General features: G+C 38.0%; 1 protein-coding gene across 3 annotated transcripts in view; it reads right to left on the bottom strand.

The window, feature by feature from the left end:
• Nucleotides 1-800: 800 nt before the first annotated feature.
• CIP2A (cellular inhibitor of PP2A) overlaps nucleotides 801-20,687 on the bottom strand; it is a 35,671-nt gene continuing 15,784 nt past the window's right edge. For all 3 annotated transcript variants that reach the window (XM_077820944.1, XM_077820933.1, XM_077820951.1), the window contains 13 exons: nucleotides 19,558-19,785; nucleotides 18,781-18,940; nucleotides 15,769-15,910; nucleotides 14,807-14,906; nucleotides 13,592-13,710; nucleotides 12,745-12,937; nucleotides 10,558-10,632; nucleotides 10,342-10,452; nucleotides 9,180-9,376; nucleotides 7,811-7,924; nucleotides 4,915-4,997; nucleotides 4,175-4,314; nucleotides 801-3,077 (listed from right to left, as the gene is read on the bottom strand). In XM_077820944.1, coding sequence (XP_077677070.1) covers nucleotides 2,907-3,077; nucleotides 4,175-4,314; nucleotides 4,915-4,997; nucleotides 7,811-7,924; nucleotides 9,180-9,376; nucleotides 10,342-10,452; nucleotides 10,558-10,632; nucleotides 12,745-12,937; nucleotides 13,592-13,710; nucleotides 14,807-14,906; nucleotides 15,769-15,910; nucleotides 18,781-18,940; nucleotides 19,558-19,785 — 1,833 coding nt within the window. In that variant the 3' untranslated portion in view covers nucleotides 801-2,906. The remainder of the gene's footprint in view (nucleotides 3,078-4,174; nucleotides 4,315-4,914; nucleotides 4,998-7,810; nucleotides 7,925-9,179; nucleotides 9,377-10,341; nucleotides 10,453-10,557; nucleotides 10,633-12,744; nucleotides 12,938-13,591; nucleotides 13,711-14,806; nucleotides 14,907-15,768; nucleotides 15,911-18,780; nucleotides 18,941-19,557; nucleotides 19,786-20,687) is intronic.

Genomic DNA, 20,687 nt, shown 5'->3' with positions numbered 1-20,687 from the left:
CCATGTGGGTCTGAATCTGATGCCATCTGATAGAATTTGTTTTTTTGTTTTTTAAAGAGACCTACCATATTAAGAGCATTCAAGTTGAAAGGCCAAGCACTCAAAAGTTAAGTGCCAGAATTAAGGTTGCCTGTGCAAACTTAATCCAGTTCCCCCTTGTGTGTATGCATTATGATAGTCTTTAATTACATGTTCACATACCCTTTTTTTTTTTTATAAACACAAGACCCCTGCCTCATTCAGTGCACAGGGTTGCGTAGTGAAGAAGGCTGTTGTCTGTAGGACCCTTGCCTCGTTTGTTGCAGAAGTTGAAAGTGTGTAATAAACAAGGCAAGGGATTGTAGAAAGAAAAAGGAAAGTCTCAATTTAGGCATCTCAATGTTGCCTTAGAGAAATGGATTCTATCCCTGCTTCTGCCATATGAGTTTCTATATGTAATGCTAGACAAGTGCCTTAAACCAAAACTTTTTGCTAGGAGTCACTATTTTCTGGGTGCACAACTTGAGGCTCTTGGGTTCTGATTTGCAGAAGCACCAATGCTTGCAACTGAAGTCAAGGGGAGCTATGCTTAATTATAATAAAGTAATTAATGCTGAAACCAAAAGAGGCCCTGAATATCTCAAATCCCCCCCCACCAAAACAGGATTTAATTATGACTGGCAGAAAGTGCTTTGTTTAAAATATGCCTAAGTTATTTGTAATTTCCATTAGGTAATATTCAGTATTACAGGTCAGAGAATGCAAATTACAAGTAATACCAATACACAAGTTCAGTCAAAGTGGTTTGATGCGTCCATGTATTCATTTGTTCAGAGTATTAATACGGCTCAGCTAGCAAAGTAAAACTGGGGTAGTACATTTCTACAGAAACATTTATATCGAGAGCCTATCTTTGTGGATTCTGTATACTAAACCCTGAAACATTCATTTCTAATTGGCTGTGGCCATTAAACATTTTTAGTGAATAGTCTCAATTCAGTGATCAGAATGCCTATTTTTAAAAGGGGAGAAAAATGCCATCTCAACATTTATCAGTTAAAATTAGTAAAATACTTCATATTTTGACTAAGTACTACCTTACATAAAGGAGTTTTTGCCTGATGAAAATATTTACTATCTTTTCACCCATGAGAAAGATTTTTCAAAAATATACCTGTGCCTGTAAAATGATTTTATGACATTCCCTCAAACTTGTTAACCCCTTACACTGAACTATACATTTTAGCTAACAGGCTATTTCCTCAATATATGCATACAAGTCTAAAAAACTGACAAGCAACTGAGCTGGTAATAGAATATTTACCTTCCAAAGCACCCATTATCAAAGTCCGGGAAATGCATCAAAGCTGGAATTTATTATAGATTGACTAGTAGCTGTATCTCTAATTAAGGTTGCCCAACACTTTCTATTATAGTATATATGAAGCACAAACAAAATATGGAGTCTTTTTTTTATTCCCCTTCCCGTCGTGGAGGCCAATGATATCTATAAACTGGCCAACAGCCAAAAGATACACCAAGTTATAATAAATATACAATTGATAAGCAAGTTAAAATAGCCACTATTCAGCTGGAGTTTACAAATGTGTCTAATATGTAAAAGATTGTGCTCAGACTCTGCAGTTGAGCAGATTTAAAAAAGATGGACCCATAATACAACTGAAAAAACATAAGGCATCTACACTTATGGCAAGACCTTAAAGGCTGGTCAGTGCAAAATAAATAGTAAAATAATGGCAGTAATAATACAATTGTGATACACATTACATCATTCAAAATGCTTCTATGTTTTTTCTAAAATGCACACAGCCATTCTTGAAATTTGAGGTTGTAGACATGTTATTCATGTCACAGCCAATGTTGGTAAATTACAAGGAAAATAATGTTCCCATGACCCAGAAAAAAGCATGTCTTTTACATAAAAAGTATAAAATGTTCTTCACATGAAAATGGCAAAAGTAGTTATACTGTAAGTTTAAAACAGTATAAAATCCTTTATACAATGCACAGTTGACAATGCTGAAAAAGCTAATGTGTGCCAGGTAAAACTGACAAATTAATTGCAGACCTCTAAGAATCAGAAGAAAGTGCTGTAAAATTTAAGAGTAATGTACTGATGGAGTTTAACAGATATTTGAAGATGCATAAAGAGATGTATATTATTCCATAAATCTACCTTTTCTAATTGACACTACTTTCTGGAAATTTGACAAGTATGCATTTTTTTTCAAATTCACATCCTTTCACAAATGTGTGGAGGCATTTCTAATATTAGTTCAATTTTAATACTTAATGTAATTTCAACTAAAGCTATGTCAAATACAGTTCTCGCTGTAAAATAGGTCTCTTGCAACAAATACTACCTTTTAATCCACATTAACAACTCCATTTTATTTCTAGATTTGTACCTTAGACATTTGGAATCAATATTGCATTAATATTTCTATATCTGACATCTGTATAATTCCATACTGCTTATTTTGAGTCTACTTACAGAAGTGGCACTTAACCCTTCCATAATGAAAGTCTCAGTATATCTCACTGGCAGTAATAGGATGGGTAGCAAGAAGAGAGGACTCTTTCTCCTCTTTTTATTCCAGTGTCAAGGGATAGTCAGTCACATTAACAAGACCAGGGCTTTATCCTGCTTCCACTGGAATCACTGGGAATTTGGCCATTAAATCTCAACTAAAGCAGCAGCAGGCCTACCTTCTGTAATACGGCTCAGATTTTTCAAGCCAAAGTGTTTTTTTAAAAACAAGCAATCAAGTTTTTCTTCAATTAACAATGGTTTACGCTTGTGTCAATTTCAAGTGGGCTACGAAATTTGAGCAAGATGGTGTATAAACTTTAGACTTACACAAACGTACAAGATATCACAAAACCAAACTTTATACTACAGAGCCCTATAAACTGAGGTTCACAGTTTCTGCATTTAGTTTACCACCACTTAAACTGTGAATCATTGCTATCATATGAGAATGTTTGCTCAGCTCTTCTTGCTGCAGTTTTACTATGGCTTCCTTTTCTTCCAAACGTCCTTCCAGTTGGGACTTTTGAACTTCGAGGGAAGATGCCTGCAACATGAACAAAATCCAGTTCAACAGTCTCTTCCACAACAGAGATCACAGAACACTTTCACTTAATGTGTAACAGGCTCAAGTAACTGATGTAATACATTTAAGCAACATATTTAATAGCAAAGGCACAGTTTCAAAACAAAGGGATTTGTTTTGGATGTGTCTTCCCCCACACATACATACATTTTGTTCATAACTAGTGCTGTTATGCTTCAGAAATGATTTGGGAATTAATTTTTTTAAAAAAAAAAGCTATTTGTTGTCCTGTCATCTTCCGAATGGTCAGGACATTGAGTTAAACCCTAAACAAAAGTTTGTGGTTGAATAAAAACTAGCTTTTTTCCCTTAGAGAGGCAAATTGTGTGTAAGAACAAGGGCACTATCAGTTTTGTAGCAGACACTAGTTTCTTTGGATAATTAGCCTGCATTTCCAGGGAATGGAATATTATTATTGGTAAAAAGCACATGCTGTAATTTGCATCTTCAAAATTCTGTACAAATATCAATACTCATCACTGATGAGTAAGTATTAGCCCCATTTAAAAAAGTTTAAAGACCAAGTTGTGCTGAACCCTTGCAAGAGCACACAAAAAAAAATGTGCAAAAAAGTCTCTTTCTCCACAGCCTCCAACTGGGGTAAGACCCCGTGTTGTGCTCAGTGCAAGGACAGGTCCCTAACTAACTCTAAAGTAGAGATGTCTGTCTTCTAGACTAACCAACAGAGCCCATCAGTAATTGCAGAAGAACATACAGCACTCTCTCACAACCTGGTATAGCATATGTGCATGCTTCAACATGCTAGATAGTTCCAGGAGACATTGTGGCTTCCAGAAGCACATCTCCTATAACTTACTGGACAGGGTGGACCTACACCAACTCAAACAGAAGCTCATTGCCTTAACAGCACAGATAACCCAAATCATACCTCTCTGGTTTAAATCTCAGAAGTCCCTTACTCAATTAACTATATAAGAATTTGGGGCAGCCTTAACTTTAGCTATTTCTACCATTTTCATACAATTTTTCATTTCTAGCAATTATTTTTTAACTCTGGCTTTTATAGTTTTCAGTAGGCTGCCAAAATAAATTCTTACCTTAATGCTCAATTCTTTTCTTGCCTGTTCTGTTTTACTTAATTCCTTTCTGAGAATGTCAATAGTTTCTTCCATATCTGTTTTTTCTTTCTGTCGGGCTTTCAGTTTTTCTTCCAGAAGCTTTATTTTTTGTTGTAAGCCTTTTGAAAGATTTGTTAGAGTCAGTTAGCAAGTTTTAATTTGTCCAATTACTAGTAAAACTCCCAGTATGTTTAAGTTTTACACACACCAGGGCTGCTCATATAAATTACCCCGTACTGCCATCTACTACAAAATTTTAGTAGGAAGCTACAGACTTTTCATATTCACTGAAGACTTTGAAAATTATGATCTATCTAATCTAATGTCTAATTTGTAGTTTAGCAAAAAAACTTTTTAGTGAACTTGTTCTAAAAAGAAAGTTTTCAAGGAAGCAGCTATGGTTTTTGACAGCATGTAAAATGCAATGGTTTAAGTGTAGGTTTGGCAGACTTTTAAACTTCCTTGGACTTTCCCATCTGTCCTTAAAACAATTCCTCATTTTTTAGTTTACAAATATTTAAGTCTATGTTTTGACTAAAAGTTACAGGCTTTTCAGGAGCAGAAGGCAGCCAGAGAAGTGCATTTTGAGCCTTATAATCTCTTGAGCAAAAAGGTAGCTGCCCACAGAACTAAGAAATTCACCGAAAAGTCTATTTAAATCCAGTTAATTCTATCCAGTATGGATAGCACAACATTTACAAAATCAGACAGTGACTTACTTGATATTTTACTATCTCTATCCTGTAGCTGTTTCAGTAATTCTTTTCTATGATCTTCTGTTTCCATCAATTGTGCAACAGTTCTGAAATTGGAATAAAATCCCGATTACCAGATATTTCAAAGATAACAGACAGATGCAAGATTCATGTCTCTATCTCTTTGCAGCAACAAGCTAGAATAATTTGTGCAGCATTGCTTTGCACGGTCACGAAAGTTCTTTTTAAACCAGGCAGGCTAAAGTGCACCTTTAATTCTGTGCTATACAAATATATTATTTTGATTCCTTATTTGGTTGAAAAAATATAGTATTCAAGTTTTATTTCCTTCCCTCTGTCAAACACACAGTAGAAACTCCATATCCTAAGAAACCTCATTCCTTCCTAGAGCTTGAATCCTGGAGAATCAGTCCCCCCAACTACAAGCAGTAAAGCATTCTTGATATTACCAAGGAAATGAGCCCAACCATCCTACTAAAACTCTAAAAACCCATTTATCTAGTGTTTTAGATTTACTAATATTACACTATCCCATATTGAGCAAAGTAGAAAAATCTGCTTCAAGAAAAAAAAGCGTCTTCTGCAACTACTGTGCAAAGTTTCCAGTACAATTCTGTTCATCCATTAGGAGGACCACATATACTAGACCTGTGGTTCTCAACCAGGGGTATGCATACCCGTAGGGCAGTGGTTCTCAAACTTTTGTACTGGTGACCCCTTTCATACAGCAAGCTTCTGAGCGTGACCCTCTTATAAATTAAAAACACTTTTTATATATTTAACACCATTATAAATGCTGGAGGCAAAGCGGGGTTTAGGGTGGAGGCTGAGAGCTCGTGACCCCCCAGAGCCTTGTGATCCCCCTGAGGGGTCCCGACCCCCAGTTTGAGTACTCCTACCGTAGGGGTATGCAGAGGTCATCCAGGTGGTACATTAGCATCTAGATATTTTCCTAGTTTTACAACAGGCTACATAAAAAGCACTAGCAAAGTCAGTACAAACTAAAATTTCACACAGACAAAATGTGAAAGTACGTACTTTTTCAGTCACAGCGTGCTATGACACTTTTGTATTTTTTTGTCTGATTTTTTAAGCAAGTAGTTTTCAAGTGAGGTGAAACTTGGGGTATGCAAGACAAATCAGACTCCTGAAAGGGGTACAGTAGTCTGGAAAGGTTGAGAACCACTGTCCTAGACAATCTTTTTTGCTGGTAGCACATCTACACTTTAAGGTATTAATTGCTTAAGTTACAAATTTTAAATGGTTAGAATTTAAGTTTAGTTCGACTCTATCACTGTGACCACTAACTTATGCAAATGCACTAATGTGGGTCACTTTGTCCTCCCTCTAGTTTGTCTGTTATTCACCTGTTGCCTATTGTCTAAATCCTAACTGGAAACTCGCAGGGTGGCGGATGGGGAGTGAAGGGAAGTGGACTTATTTATTTCACAGTACCTATTACACTAGGGTCCCTAGGCACTATCCCAATAGACAATCTGAAAACGGCCATGTGAAACACAGAACAGCTTCCTGGTGTATGGAGTAATATCTGATTGCTAATACACATTTTTACACTTATTAATGCTGAAGACACAAACTATAAGAATGTGAATGGCATTCCAGTCTGCCTCATGAATCAGACTTGTTAACTAAATTCTGATTGCAGAATTTTTACTACTGGCAATACAAGAGCCAGGAATAATGCAGCTTGACCTCCAGGGCTGGCAGCTAGAAAAAAAATCAAGCATTTTACTTATAAAGTGAACTTGTTTGATCTGGCCAGACTGTCATTTTGAAGAAGAGTACCAGCCTTTTAAAAAAAAATTATTTTTCTTGTTTCTAACTGATATTTTAGTTATTTACAACCAGGAAGCCTCTTCCCTCAGCTGCTGTAGTGAAACATAAATTTTCCTGCCCTGCCCCGCTCTTGTCAGACCACCAATTTGCACCAAACTGTAATTTCTATCCTCAAAAACCTGGGTCAGGTGGTAAGCTGGAGGATTAGGAAAGATGAATGAAAAACAAAATTCAGAATTCTTGCTCATTTGGTATAGGAGTATGGATGTACACCTGTGCTTGTGAAGAGAAGAAAGAAGTTAAATAAATAAATGATGTTTGAACATGGTTTCAAGTCCTACATCACAGGAGGAGACTGAAATGCAGCAAAAGTGAATTATATATTGAATTACAGTAGTGATTATAGGTTGACTCCCTGCAATCAAGGACAGCCATCTACCACCATTACTTCAAGTTGTACAGAAGACCCCTGCTATAAAGGTAAGTGATGAACAAGTTAGAAGCTCTACAACTGTAGAAGAGAGAGTTTAAGAGTCAAGTTCTTTTCTGCCTTAACTACTACCAGCTAATAAAGACTGTCAAATTTAGCCACATATATTAATCAAACAACTCCTGCTGGACTTTAATAGAAAGTTGCCTGCGTCATCAAGGATTGAAATTTGGCCCACGGTAGTTAAATGATAGTGAATTTCAATAAACTCTGGCATGGATTTAAGATACCCTCTAACAAGAGGGCATTAATTAGCAAAACTTTTGACCCCATCTGCTGACAAAAGCAATATTCTACGTGAGTAGAGAGAATCGTTGTACATTAGAAGGGAATCTTGAAACCTACTAAGTTCCATAAAATATGCTGTAAGTAGTCTCAGGTATTATACATGACCTCAAGTTCTCTTCCTGTTTGTGTGTAAGACCAGAAACAAAACCAGAAGAAACCGATTACACAGAGGAAACAGGTGAGAGTAACTAATTAAAGCAAAATGGAGAAGTCTCCCCCCCCTCACACCTCAGGTGATACTTGAAACCACAGACACTTAAACAATCAGTATTGATGTGACTTGATGGTTTACCTTTAATTTGCTTTTAAAAAAAATGAACTTACTTGTCATTCTGTTGCTTGAGCGATTCATTCAGCTTTTTTATGGCCTCAGCTTGTTTATTTAGTGAATTACATGTAATCTGCAGATCTTTATATTGTCTTTCAGTGGTTTCATGCCTAAAAGTAAGTTAGTTAATGGGTTATGGTTAAGAAGCCTAAGTAAACTTTTTAAAATGTTTACCGTGTCATGAAAGAAAAAATACTTTTGACATCCAATGAGCTATTTTTCCACTCCACTTCCAAGCAAAACATAGTTATGCCCACTTTTGGCAAAAAACTTATTAAAAAACCTGCAGTGCATAAAATATAAAAAGCAAACAGCAAGTTTCATCTTAACCTCAATACTCATTGGAACCCTTACACATTATCACTGACTGTTTATTAAGATTAAGAATTGGATTGAGACTACACGTTTCTTTCAGACAAAGTTCACCACAATCAGGTGGTTCACACAAATGTAGCGAGTTATACATAATCAGACCAGTAGCTGGAAGTAGCTTGTCTGACAGAGGCCAGACCAATGCTTCAGAGGAAGTCAAGAATTCCCATAATGGACAATTACGAGATTATCTGCACATAGGAGACATTCCTTCTTAAGGAGTATCTGGTAGAAGTTAGTCTCTGCCTAAAGTACAAAGGTTTTTATTCTTTAGAAAATTTGATCGTCTAATCTAACTCCGAATGGTCTCATCCAAACAAGTGCATTCCTTTTTTGAATCCCACCAACCTCTTAGCCTAGTTTTTTTGTATTCGCTTTAAAGTTGTTGCCTTTATTTCACTAAGTGTCCCTTTATTCTTGTATTATAAGGACAGGCAAGTAGGAGCACTCTATTTGCCCTTTTCAGCCATTAATTTTGTACACCTATCATGTCCACTCAACAAACTAGTTCCATTCTTTCTTTACATGGAAATCTTCATTACTCAAATCATCCTCACCCATTCCTTAACTTAATAGCTTTGGAATCTGCACCTTCATCCATCAATTTCTATATTCTGTTCAAGTTACAAACTTTTTCGAACACAGGATTAATTTGATCCAAGAACAAATAAAATTCAACTACATTAGCAGTGACCCACTTAAAACCTATATACAGAGTGTTTTAACACACTGTCCTGCAATACGATTAGCCTAGAAAAAGACAGTGCTTTGAACGCCTCAAAGCCCTTCTTCTGCTTCAGCTAAATTGGGCACTCACTGGATTCAAACAGAGCTCTAACCAGCATTCCTTGGCTGAAAGGACTAATCAGGTCAAAGTAGGTCCTTTAAGAAAGGCCTGTGTAAACCTATTTTCTCTTTTAATCTGTTACCTATCCAAAAATTTTCCGTTTTGGGTTAGTAAACAAGTAGTGCAGATAGATTTTAAGTTCTTACTTCTGCAGAAGATCAATGGAGGATCTTTTCAGTATCTCATATTCTTCAGCCACTGTTTGTAACTTCCTATTATGTTGAAAGAGCTGCTCTATGTCATTCTGCGCCCGTTCAGATTCTACATGCTGAGCTTTCAGCAATACATCTAGTTCTTCATTTTTTCGCTCTGCATCCTTCAACATTGCAGCAAGCGTCCTTGCCTTTTAGCAAAAAGCAAATACACAGACTCCTTTACATGCTTAATCTATGCTATGTTACTTATCTCACTCAAAACAACGGGGAATTTTACATGGAATTAGAATTTACCCTACTGCTAAATTATCCACAAAAACCTATATGATCAAATGCTCCATGGTCAGTGCACTATATTTAAAATTAGATAGCAAGTTTTAAGCATGTCTAAAGTTTTGGCAAATGATGACCGAATCAGTTATTTTACACTCAGATACAGTAGTCATTTGTGACCTTAAAAATAAACAAAACAAAAAAAAAAGTTTAGATACTCTTTTAAAAAGTATCTGAAGTGCTTACACTTGTGGCTTAAGCTTCATTTGAAAGCACAGACTAGCTGTTAGCTTGCACATAAACAGGAAAAGGTTCTAGGGCTGTGTGCAAACCCCTAACATTTTAGTACTGTACTTAGAAGTACAGTACTCTAGAATAGTGTTATAAAACAAACAGTAACACTAGTACAGTAAATCTTGTTGCGTAGATGGGGGAGATTATTGAGGCTGTTCTGAAAGACCAGCCATTAATGGGGCATTAACACTAGATAGCTATGTCAACAAAAGGTCATATACATAATTTAGCTAAACAGTGGAGGAAGGGAGAGCTTCAAAAATGACATAAGGTCATACCTAAAGGGCAAAAATGTCAAATATGGAGGCTCAAGTTCCTTATAGAGAGAAGGGGATGAAACTAAAAGAATATTTACAGTAAGTATTAGAAAAATTTAGCAGTGACACTAGATTAGAATATTTTCCACAAAAGTGGTAATCTTAGAACTTGAGTTTCTTTTAAAAACTAAACACAAAGATTATCTTAATACTCATGTAGAGAACCATTCTGTACTGGGGCCTCCATGAGAGAACACTGGGGTTTGGACTAGATGACCTTATAAGTATCTTCCACCTCTTCCCTCTAGAGTGTGGTTGTTCATACTCACCTCAGATTCAGCTTGGACTCTCTGACAACGATACTGGGCAATTAGCCTATCAGCCTGAGCAAGTGCTAGTGCCTTTGCCTCCAATAGATCTTGTAACCTGGTTTCTTTGGACTAAAGATTAAGAAAGATTAGTAGCGCTATTTCCTTAATTTTATCTTTCATAGTAAGTACACATACTCTACAGTCACGTAAATACACATGTTCATTTGTACTCACGGCTAATGCCGCTAGTTTCTGTTCGTAGACATCCATTATGTCAGACATCCTCACATCAGTGATTGGTTCCTTCATCTGTGGGAGAAGTTAGAGTAGTAGAATTCAACAGCCTGAAGATAAATAGTCTAATTTGTAGCTTCTGGATGAACAGTCATTCATCTTATAGATGTTGATGAGAGGATATTAATTAAATAAGCCCACAGGCTGGCAGCTACTCTGCCTTCAAAGATTAGAAGCCTTACTGCATCAACTTGATTATAGCTCAATCCTGTTCAGTTTAATGTAGGAAAGTATTGGAATTACTGAATAAAATTTACCCAACAAAGGGACAATCATAACATCAGCTATCATGATAAGTTAGTGTGACTCCAAAAATGAGGAAAAACTCATTACGTACATATTGCTGGCTACTACAGTAAACCTGCTGGTTCGGTTGGGTGTGGGAAGCTTAAGTGTTCCTCCTGACAAATGGTATTTCAGTTCTGCAAGACTAGTGGCAGGGCATTATGGCCAAAAACCTAATCTCAGACTTCATTGAGCTTGACAGAGACAGGTCAGAATATTTTGATGAAAATAATCAGAGAAAGTTTTTGCGAAATGTCTCCTCCATCTTTCATTCAGATTCTTTAGCATGCTAAAGAATTTACTGACCTTTATGGCACAATATAGGGCTTATATGTTTACTCAAATGAATACTTGTGTAAACATTTACATTTGTCTATATTCAGTTAAGTAGGTAATTGAGGGGAGAGAGTCTTCCATGGGTGGGCTGGGGATTAAAAAAAAAAAAACTTTCCATGACGATAGTGCTCGGGGAGATGTCAGTGCCAGTTTTGGGGAGACCGTTCAGCGTGTGTGCTGATGGATGATGCTGTGGAAGTGAGCCCAGCTGTTTGTGCTTTTCAGTACAGAAGATAAATGTCATCCAGTGGTAGTTCACTAACATCTTGTTTTCAGAACAGCACCAGCGCTTACACAGGGAAAAATTAGTTCAAAATTCCCGACTGCAGAAGGAGATTAGATATCTATTCTTTTCCCCCATTTGTATGTTTTTCAGCTTTCTGTATCGTCTTGGACCCTACCGCTGTTGTTGTTACAAAGCTGAAGGATCACGTGGCATAAGTACTTTCATCTAGAATTTTATTTAAATGTACAAACAAGTCAATAACAAAACATGACTTGCAATATTCGGTTTTCTGCACATCTTGTATTTAATTTATTTAGCTTCTTCACGTGAAGAACTTAAACTACATTACAACAAGATGGCATCTTCTACAGTGTCCACTTTTCTTCTGTAGATTGTGTTAAACATTTAAGGCTGAAGTGTTTGATGTTCACGGAACAAAAGATCAAAACTATAAAAAATCATTCCCTCCTGGAAGGAGCAACTCCTCTGATCAGAAGAGTTAAGTGCATCGCTAGGTATATGCCAATAAGCTTTCTTTCTGTCAGAAGTTCATCTTATGGTCTGGGTTGCAGGAACTGTTTCTGTATTTGGAGTTCCTTTGTGTTGGAGAAACCACAGTTAACTTAATGCAACAAATTCTGCATTTGGTGCCTAGACACTATGGTGACATGCTTTAGAAAATTCAAATAAAAGGAATGATAGCGTAATAAAGTTATTCATCAACTTACGATGCACACTATATCTGAGGGAAGCAAGATTTCCACTGTTGTAAAACGACTTCCCTAGGGATGCTATCAAATATCAAGATAAGGAGGTGCTCAAAATACTACCGTGTTTGGAGGGCACATACAAGTATCTAAAAGATGGGTGATTATCCCTGATCCTATACGCCAGAATGTCATCTGCCCCCCAGGGAGTGTCTTTCTATACAAAACCTCTCTCTCTCATCATTGCTATAGCTTAGATCTTCTGGGACACATCTGCTAAGTCCCCATGTCTGAAAGCTAGGTAAACGTAAGCAATACGCTCTCAGGGTAAAGTTTCTGAACTATGAAAGTCTGACAGACCAGACTGTTGACCTTTCTGGACACAACAGGGATCCTCTTTATTTGGCCTTCTGCCTGAGAATGTAATAGCATACGATTGAGTTCAGGTGAGGTGTTTACGGTGTATACGTTGACAAATGTAAACTCAGTCTAAAAGTTTCAGGTGCTACACCCCTTCTGTAAATACTAAGAATGTTAGTAGTTATCCTACCAGAAATATTAAATAGTATTAACCTCCAGTCCAGACTGAAGTTTCTGTATAAGCTCTTGAATGTTCGAAGTTGTTGCATCATCATTTGAAGGGTAAGAAGTAGAGCACTTCATGGACATAACACTAGTAATGGATGACTGCACATGGATTTTTTTTGGTGCATGCTCTGTCTCTTGTTGTCTGTAAGCATTATTTGCTGCAATGCTTTCACCAAGCCTATATAACAAGATAAATGAAGTAAGCAATAGAACCTGGAAAGAATGTTAATGTGAAGGCAGGAGACAATGATTTTATACGTCTACAACAATTACACACTACACTTCAAAAACATATCAACCCTTCTTGTACTATCATACTGAATTAGGTACTTCAGTTAGATATGTGCATGAAGTATTTCGAGATATAAAAAAGGAGAAATGCTAAAAAATCAAACAGAGGCTGATCATTCACTCATAGCAGATTTTCTCTACAATCACTGTGTGTATTTTAAGGTTCCATAACTCATTATCTACTATATCCAGAAACAAGTGCCATATCCTATTGGAAATGATATTTCCAACTCCTCTCAAATGGCACAACATCTGTTTCTAGCTTTGATAGTTTGAGTTATTGGACTTTAAACCTCTCCGAGAACTGTGAATGTGGCCCAGCATGCATGACAGACCAGCACTGGGGGTGATGAGAAGAAAGGTTCAACTATGAGAGCAGAGAAAATGTTTTGAAGAAGGTAACAATTACTCAAACATTTGGAACATTAGTAGTCCTAATGAAAAAGATTCAAACACAGACTTTACACAAGTCACTCAGACTAAAGTAAGGAAAGTGAAAGACACCACATTATTACCCCCTTATCACACACAAGAAACTCACACTATGGCAGGGAAGTCTGGTAATGGCGCTGCCTCAAACAGTATTCTAAGTCCAGCCTGTACTTGTTCTCTGTGGTCTGATGTTAAAGCAAAAGCCAAAGGTGTAATCAAACGTTGATCCTGGGCAGAAACCACTTACGTCAATTTATAATCAACTAAAGAATCCAGATATTGCAACAGACCGAAGCCAATGTGAATAGATATAAATTTTTAAAATTTAAAAAAAAAAAATTATGTATCCACACATACTTGCAATTTTCTGAAAACCCATTTAGTTAACCAGAGCAATGACCTTTTACAAATCTGCAAGACTTGCTTTCAGGATTCTGTACATTATCTGCACAGAATTATGTAATAGAAGCATTCAGATCAGATAATGTGTAACGAGTGAGTGGTATTATTGTCCCTGAGTGTAAAATCATCTGACGTATCTAAATACTAGTCTTCCTCCCATCTGGCCTGGATAGCAGAGGGAAGACTAATGCCCCAAACCTGCAATCCATTAAGCACGTGCTTTACTTTGAACATGACGGGTCATGTGGTGAAAAGGTTTACCTGATCATGCCAGAAGCATGCCTAGAATAGCTTAAGTCATCCACCCTCCTGAAAGCTACACAAATCTTGTTTTAGATGGTCACCCAATGAGAACTAGAAGGAAGTTGAGTGTCCTTGCATTTGCAAAAAAGGGTGCAAAATACAGGCATTATGATGGTTTTTGCACTGTGAACCCTTGTCCACATGAAAGCGTACTGAATACTATTCATTTGACTTGTCAGTAATGACTGATATTGTACCATACGAACAAAACAGCTAAACTGGATTCAGACAAGAGGTGAAAAGTTTCATTTCCTAGTAACCAATCATCCGAGCCAGCTACATGATATAGGAAGCAAAATAATTTTCTGAGTTTAGGACATTTTAAATTTCAACCCTAATACTATTGCTGTAGTTGATCATAAATGCTATATTTAAGTATATCTTAACATACATCACTGGAATAAAAGGCTCAAAACTTCAAAAACTAAATATTTTAAACAAACAAAAAAACCATTTGGACTGAACAAGAAACATGAGGAATCTCAGCTCCCTGGATAGGTTCTTCAATGTGTTATGGACACTTAAGATTTATACTGGAAACACATTCAGAATCAAATCAAGGGTGATATAATATATACTCACTTTCTTAATGATTCTCTGTAAATCATTTAAAGCCTACCTGAAGAATTTTGTAGAAACTGACTTCCATACTAGGCACCAACTGTTTAAGTCTGCTCATAAGATCAAGCGTTTTCAAAATGACAGCAGCAGCAAGTTTGCTTTAAACAAAATAAAATTGGAGTGAAAAGTCTGAAATATACACCGAGAATAAGTTTACACTTACTTAGAAAAAGTATGTGCTTTATTTTTAGAAAAAAGGTTGACTTGAATTTAATGATACAATGGCAAACATGGAGATTGAATAGAACTGAAACAGGTGGTAGCAATGCAGGCTTCCCCTATTCTACCATGTAATGTGCACCAACTATCTCTAGCAGAAAGTTCAGTCATCACACCATGGTCTCTCTGCTTCGATCAATGATAAGGAAGCCAATAGCAACAATGGAGGATTTTACAGAACACATTTGTAAAACTTTAAGCTGACATAAGAAATTCATTTCATATAAGCCAATTAACAGAGGACAAATGAGAACTCCAGGTCACCAATCATTTGGGATAGATCCAGATTGGTGACATTATGGTGAAACGTATGATGATCCCATTCCCATGCTCCAGCCCATTTGGTCCCCCTGAAATCATGTATTTTCAATGTTTCTACCAAAATAATTTCAAATAGATTTCTGAAGTTCAGTTGTCTAAACCCAAGATGTAAAAGAATGGATGGCTTGAACATTAAAGGCACCTAGGATATAAACTGATAACTAAGGTTGGACTAGTATATATTAGGTTAGCTTTTCCATAAAACCAGAATTCCAATGTAGCCTGGAAGAACTACAAAAGGTCTAACAATTTAAGAAAGACACTCAATGAACAGCTAAAGCTATCATTCTGCTCTCTCAGTGCTGCTCTCTATTGCCAAGAAAATTAGCCTGAACAGAAGCGTAGTTTTTTTTGGTACTTTATAACCCTCATTTTCAGAGTAAATTAGGTTTTAGACTAATTTGATTTTAGCATGCTCACCACAGTTCAGAGTCCACTACCTTTGTCCCAAAGCCAATGTCAATCCCACTGCACGTAAATTGGTGTTCTATAAGAGATGTGCATCTGCTTGCAGTCAGTGCCTTAGAGACATGCATTTTCATCGGGTCATCTCCACAAAGCAGTAAATTCAGTTAAGGATGCAGACTAATTTATTCTTTTATGCATTATAATAAACTAAAAGCTTTCTGAATTAGATTAAAAAAATCAAATGTTTGAGACACTTGACAAGTGAACACAACTTCTCAATTACAATGAAGCGCCTTAAAGACACAAGGGAGTAAGCTTTTGTTTGTTTTTCTCTCTCCAAAACAAAACAATTTTTTTTGGCACTTAAGAAACCTAAACTCATACCATATTAAGCTGCAAATCACTAGCAAAGCAAAGTTTGCCTAGGCCAGTTCTTGGATGGGAATCTCCCAAGAACACCAAGATGCTACAGGAAATAACTGATGACTGAAAAGAAGGCACCCTTCACTTTAGAGCTCATGCAAAAAAATACCCCTCCCCCCCATCACAGGACATGGATCATTAATGCTGTAGATGTAATCTTTCCAAATTTACAAAAGAGGACTGACAAATGCATGAATTGAAAGCTTTATGGTGCTCCTCATAGTAACTGACCATTCCACATTGTTATTACTTTATCCTCAACACTGATGTGAAATAGCATAATAGCCCCCCCCCCTTTTTTTCTTAAATAGATGGGACACTGATAGGGAGCAAGTGACTTGCTCAAGTCTGTGTCAGAAACAGAACACAGACTGCCCAAACAGCAGTGCAGGTTCTTAATCACAAAATAATCCTTGCAAAAAGAAAAGGAGTACTTGTGGCACCTTAGAGACTAACCAATTTATTTGAGCATGAGCTTTCGTGAGCTACAGCTCACTTCATCGGATGCATACCATGGAAACTGCAGTAGACATTATATACACAGAGACCATGAAACAATACCCCCTCCCACCCCACTGTCCTGCTGGTAATAGCTTATCTAAAGTGATCATCAAGTTGGGCCATTTCCAGCACAAATCCAGGTTTTCTCACCCTCCGCCCCCCCGCACACAAACTCACTCTCCTGCTGGTAATAGCCCATCCAAAGTGACCACTCTCTTCACAATGTGTATGATAATCAAGGTGGACCATTTCCTGCACAAATCCAGGTTCTCTCACAAACCTGGATTTGTGCAGGAAATGGCCCACCTTGATTATCATACACATTGTGAAGAGAGTGGTCACTTTGGATGGGCTATTACCAGCAGGAGAGTGAGTTTGTGTGCGGGGGGGCGGAGGGTGAGAAAACCTGGATTTGTGCTGGAAATGGCCCACCTTGATTATCATGCACATTGTGAAGAGAGTGGTCACTTTAGATAAGCTATTACCAGCAGGACAGTGGGGTGGGAGGGGGTATTGTTTCATGGTCTCTGTGTGTATATGTCTACTGCAGTTTCCACGGTATGCATCCAATGAAGTGAGCTGTAGCTCACGAAAGCTCATGCTAAAATAAATTGGTTAGTCTCTAAGGTGCCACAAGTACTCCTTTTCTTTTTGCAAAGACAGACTAACACGGCTGTTACTCTGAAAATAATCCTCCTTCTTTTCCGATCATCTAAAATCCATGGATTTTTTGCAAAAGCAACCTAGCAAGTATGTGCTACTTAAGTTTCCCCTGCAGTTTCAACTAGAAAAGGTTATTTTCTGTCATAATTGTGGGTAGTGGTACCATGTGCTGTTAAACAACTGCCTGCCACATTTCTGTAGGCACCTGTATTGAATGTTAAATAAGGTGATCTTTGTATATTGGTTACAATCAGTGATGAGCTGCCAAAATCTTAACAACCGATTCCCTCCTCACGCCACGAGGGGGTCGTGGCCCCCCCGGGACCCGTACCTCATCCACCCCTCATGCCCTGTCTCCTGACTGCCCCTGGAACCAGGCAGGAGGGTCTTGTGGGCCACCGTACTGGGTGCCCACTCCGCCCCACCCCTAAGAGCCAGAAGGACCTGTCGGGGAGCGAGGTGGGGAGTCCCAGCAGTGCTTAACTGGGGCGGCTCCCAGGAAGCATCCGGCAGGTCCCTCTGGCTCCTAGGGGCAGGACAGCATAGCTAGGGAGGGAGCAGGGGGAGCGACTGCTCCCCCCACTGATCACATCAAAAGTGGCACCTTAGGCACCCACGGGGAAAATTTGGTGGGTGCACAGCACCCACTAGCAGCTCCCCACCCCCAGTCCCAGCTCACCTCCGCTCTGCCTCCTCCCCTGAATATGCCGTCCTGCTCTGCTTCTCCCAGCTTCCCGTGAATCAGCTGTTTGCACAGGAAGCCGGGGAGGGCTGAGAAGTAGGCGGCGGCTTCGCGCTCAGGCCCAGGGTGGCGGAGGTGAGCTGCAGTGGGAAGCGGTTCCCCTGCGCAGCCCCGCCCCCTTGGGTTATCTGCTACAGCCCAGACAGCCCTCCTCGCGCCCCCCCGCCCCAGCTCACCTCCTGTCCTTGGGCGTGAGAGCGAAGCCGCTGCTTGCTTCTCAGCCCTCCCAGGCTTCCTGCGCGAACGCGGGAAGCCGGGGGGGCGGTGAAGCAGAGAGAGGCAGAGCATAACTCAGGGGCGGAGGCAGAGCGGAGGTGAGTTGCTGGTGGGTGCTCTGGACCCAACAAATTTTCCCCATGGGTGCTCCAGCCCTGGAGCACAGACTGAGTCGGCGCCTAAGGTGCAACTTCTGGCTTAACAACTGGTTCCAGCGAACCGGTGCCAACTGGCTCCAGCTCACAACTGGTTACAATAACTAGTAGAGTACTTTTCATCCTAAAAGATTCCAAGCTGCAAGAAAAAAAGAAAATTTAATTTTCAAGTTTCCTTTTAATTAAGATCTATTAATTTCAGGTCATCTTAATATCTTTGGGAAAAAAAAGCGATTTTATATCTAAAAAAATAGCAACTGATACTATCCTACAAGAACAGAGCTCATGTTATACAGCCAACAGGAATAACTTGCATAAGGATATTTAGCATGACTTCAATGACTTTGACTATTCTTTCACATTTCTTCTTTGCTAATAGCTCATCCAGATTCTGTTCTGGCAACTGAAGGTGATCAAGGAGGACAGGGAGCAAAAGATCCACAAAGCGTTCAGCTGAAGTGCTGTTGCCGGTATCAGTAACATCCTGCAGCAAAACACATAAAGATTCCGTATTTAAACCACCAATCAAGGATGTGCAACCTACTCTTATCCCTAGATCAGCCTACTAACTTCCTCACCTTGGTCCCAGTGACATTCATGCATCCAAGCCTAGGGGCCTCTCCAGCTCTGCCACCAACTGATCATGCTGTTTTTAGATTTACTTTTCAAACTATTGACCAGCATCATAAGAATTGAGGAAAGACTTGTTAACTATACACAATCAGCAGAGACCACCACACTTCTGCAAGTCCTTCAAAATAGCTACAATTGTTTATTATTTCTTGATGAAATTTTGTATTCTAAACATTTTAAAACCAAATGCAAGACTTTATGCATTTGGGTAACAATTTTAATGTATATCAGATATAAGATCTAGACTGACAGTGCCTTCTTAAGTGGAAAACCGGGTTACAAAATGCAGAAGTCTAGAAAGAAACATTACAGCAATAACACTTAGGGTTTATCATCACACTTTGCTTTCTACATAAAAACATGTATGTGATACCCCATTTATGATTGGTAAAATACAGGCGCATGTGTTTCTGAATTGGATAACATATAATTCAGATACAAGGTGACCACTAAAATCAGTCTTGGTACCTCAAATATCTCCTTGAACAATTCTAAAGTTAGAACACAACAGTTTTCAGATCCTTCCAATGGCTGGTTTAACCAGTGCACTAAAACAATAGATGGCTCTGAAGGTTTAGAACGGGCTGTGAATCTGGTACTTCCAGAGACTGGCACACCAGATGGCTCCAGTATTGTCTGACGCACAACATGGCGCAGTTCAGTCACTGAACAAAAAGCAAGTAGTAATTCCAAGACCTGTACAAATCAGAAGTACATGAGGAGTTAAATATTTTAGTCATGCAAATAAAGCAAATACATTGTTTATTAGAATTGTGCACAGTGACATCTACTGCCGAGGTTGTCTCAGCATATCCATGAAGGTGGATTGATTTAAAGTGATTTAAATCACTGATTTTAATTATGATTTAATACAGCAAACAGGAAATCTTGATTTAAGTCACTGATTAGGAAAATAACTAAAGTACAAATGCAAAACAAGATTATAAACAAAAGTTGATTTTCACTGGCATTTAACCATAAAAACATTTGCAACTAAATATAGCTTTTACACTAAATTTGGTACTTTTTGCTACTAAGAAGATGCACTATACACATTTGAACAATTTCATATATTCAGATTCTTAATTTAAGCTACGTTAATGTTAGAAAATGGTGAATAATGCATTTCTTATTGACTAAATTAACTTCAATTTGTGACTTGTCAGGCTGCACTTGAATAGAAATTTAAATTGAATTATTTAAGCTAATAATTTTTTTAACTACCTTAAAGTGCTGGATACATAAGAAAAAAAGTTTATCAAAACATATTTTGCATTTAAAATGGATATATTAAAACTTAAGTATTAGCTGTAGTAAAGTTAATTGAACTGATTTTTCCTGGTCACAATGTCCTTCAAGATTATAGAACTAGCAGACCTCATCCTCTCAGATTTTTATTCATAGATTCGAAGAGAAAACAAGCTTTTTCAGATCCCAGTCTGTTTCTCAATTTTAAATGAGCTACTCATTGAATTGAACTAGCTGAATAAAACGAAATGAAGAAAATACTCTCACACCTGCACAAGCAGCCACCACTGTCAAAGCTGGTTTAGGATTTCAAGCTAATTCTAATTCCAGATATTTAGTCAGCGACTTCC

The sequence above is a fragment of the Eretmochelys imbricata genome, chromosome 1, assembly GCF_965152235.1.
Source record: "Eretmochelys imbricata isolate rEreImb1 chromosome 1, rEreImb1.hap1, whole genome shotgun sequence".
Classification (NCBI taxonomy): Eukaryota; Metazoa; Chordata; order Testudines; family Cheloniidae; genus Eretmochelys; species Eretmochelys imbricata.
The sequence above is the reverse complement of the archived record's forward strand: the minus strand, read 5'-3'. Positions and strand labels throughout refer to the sequence as shown.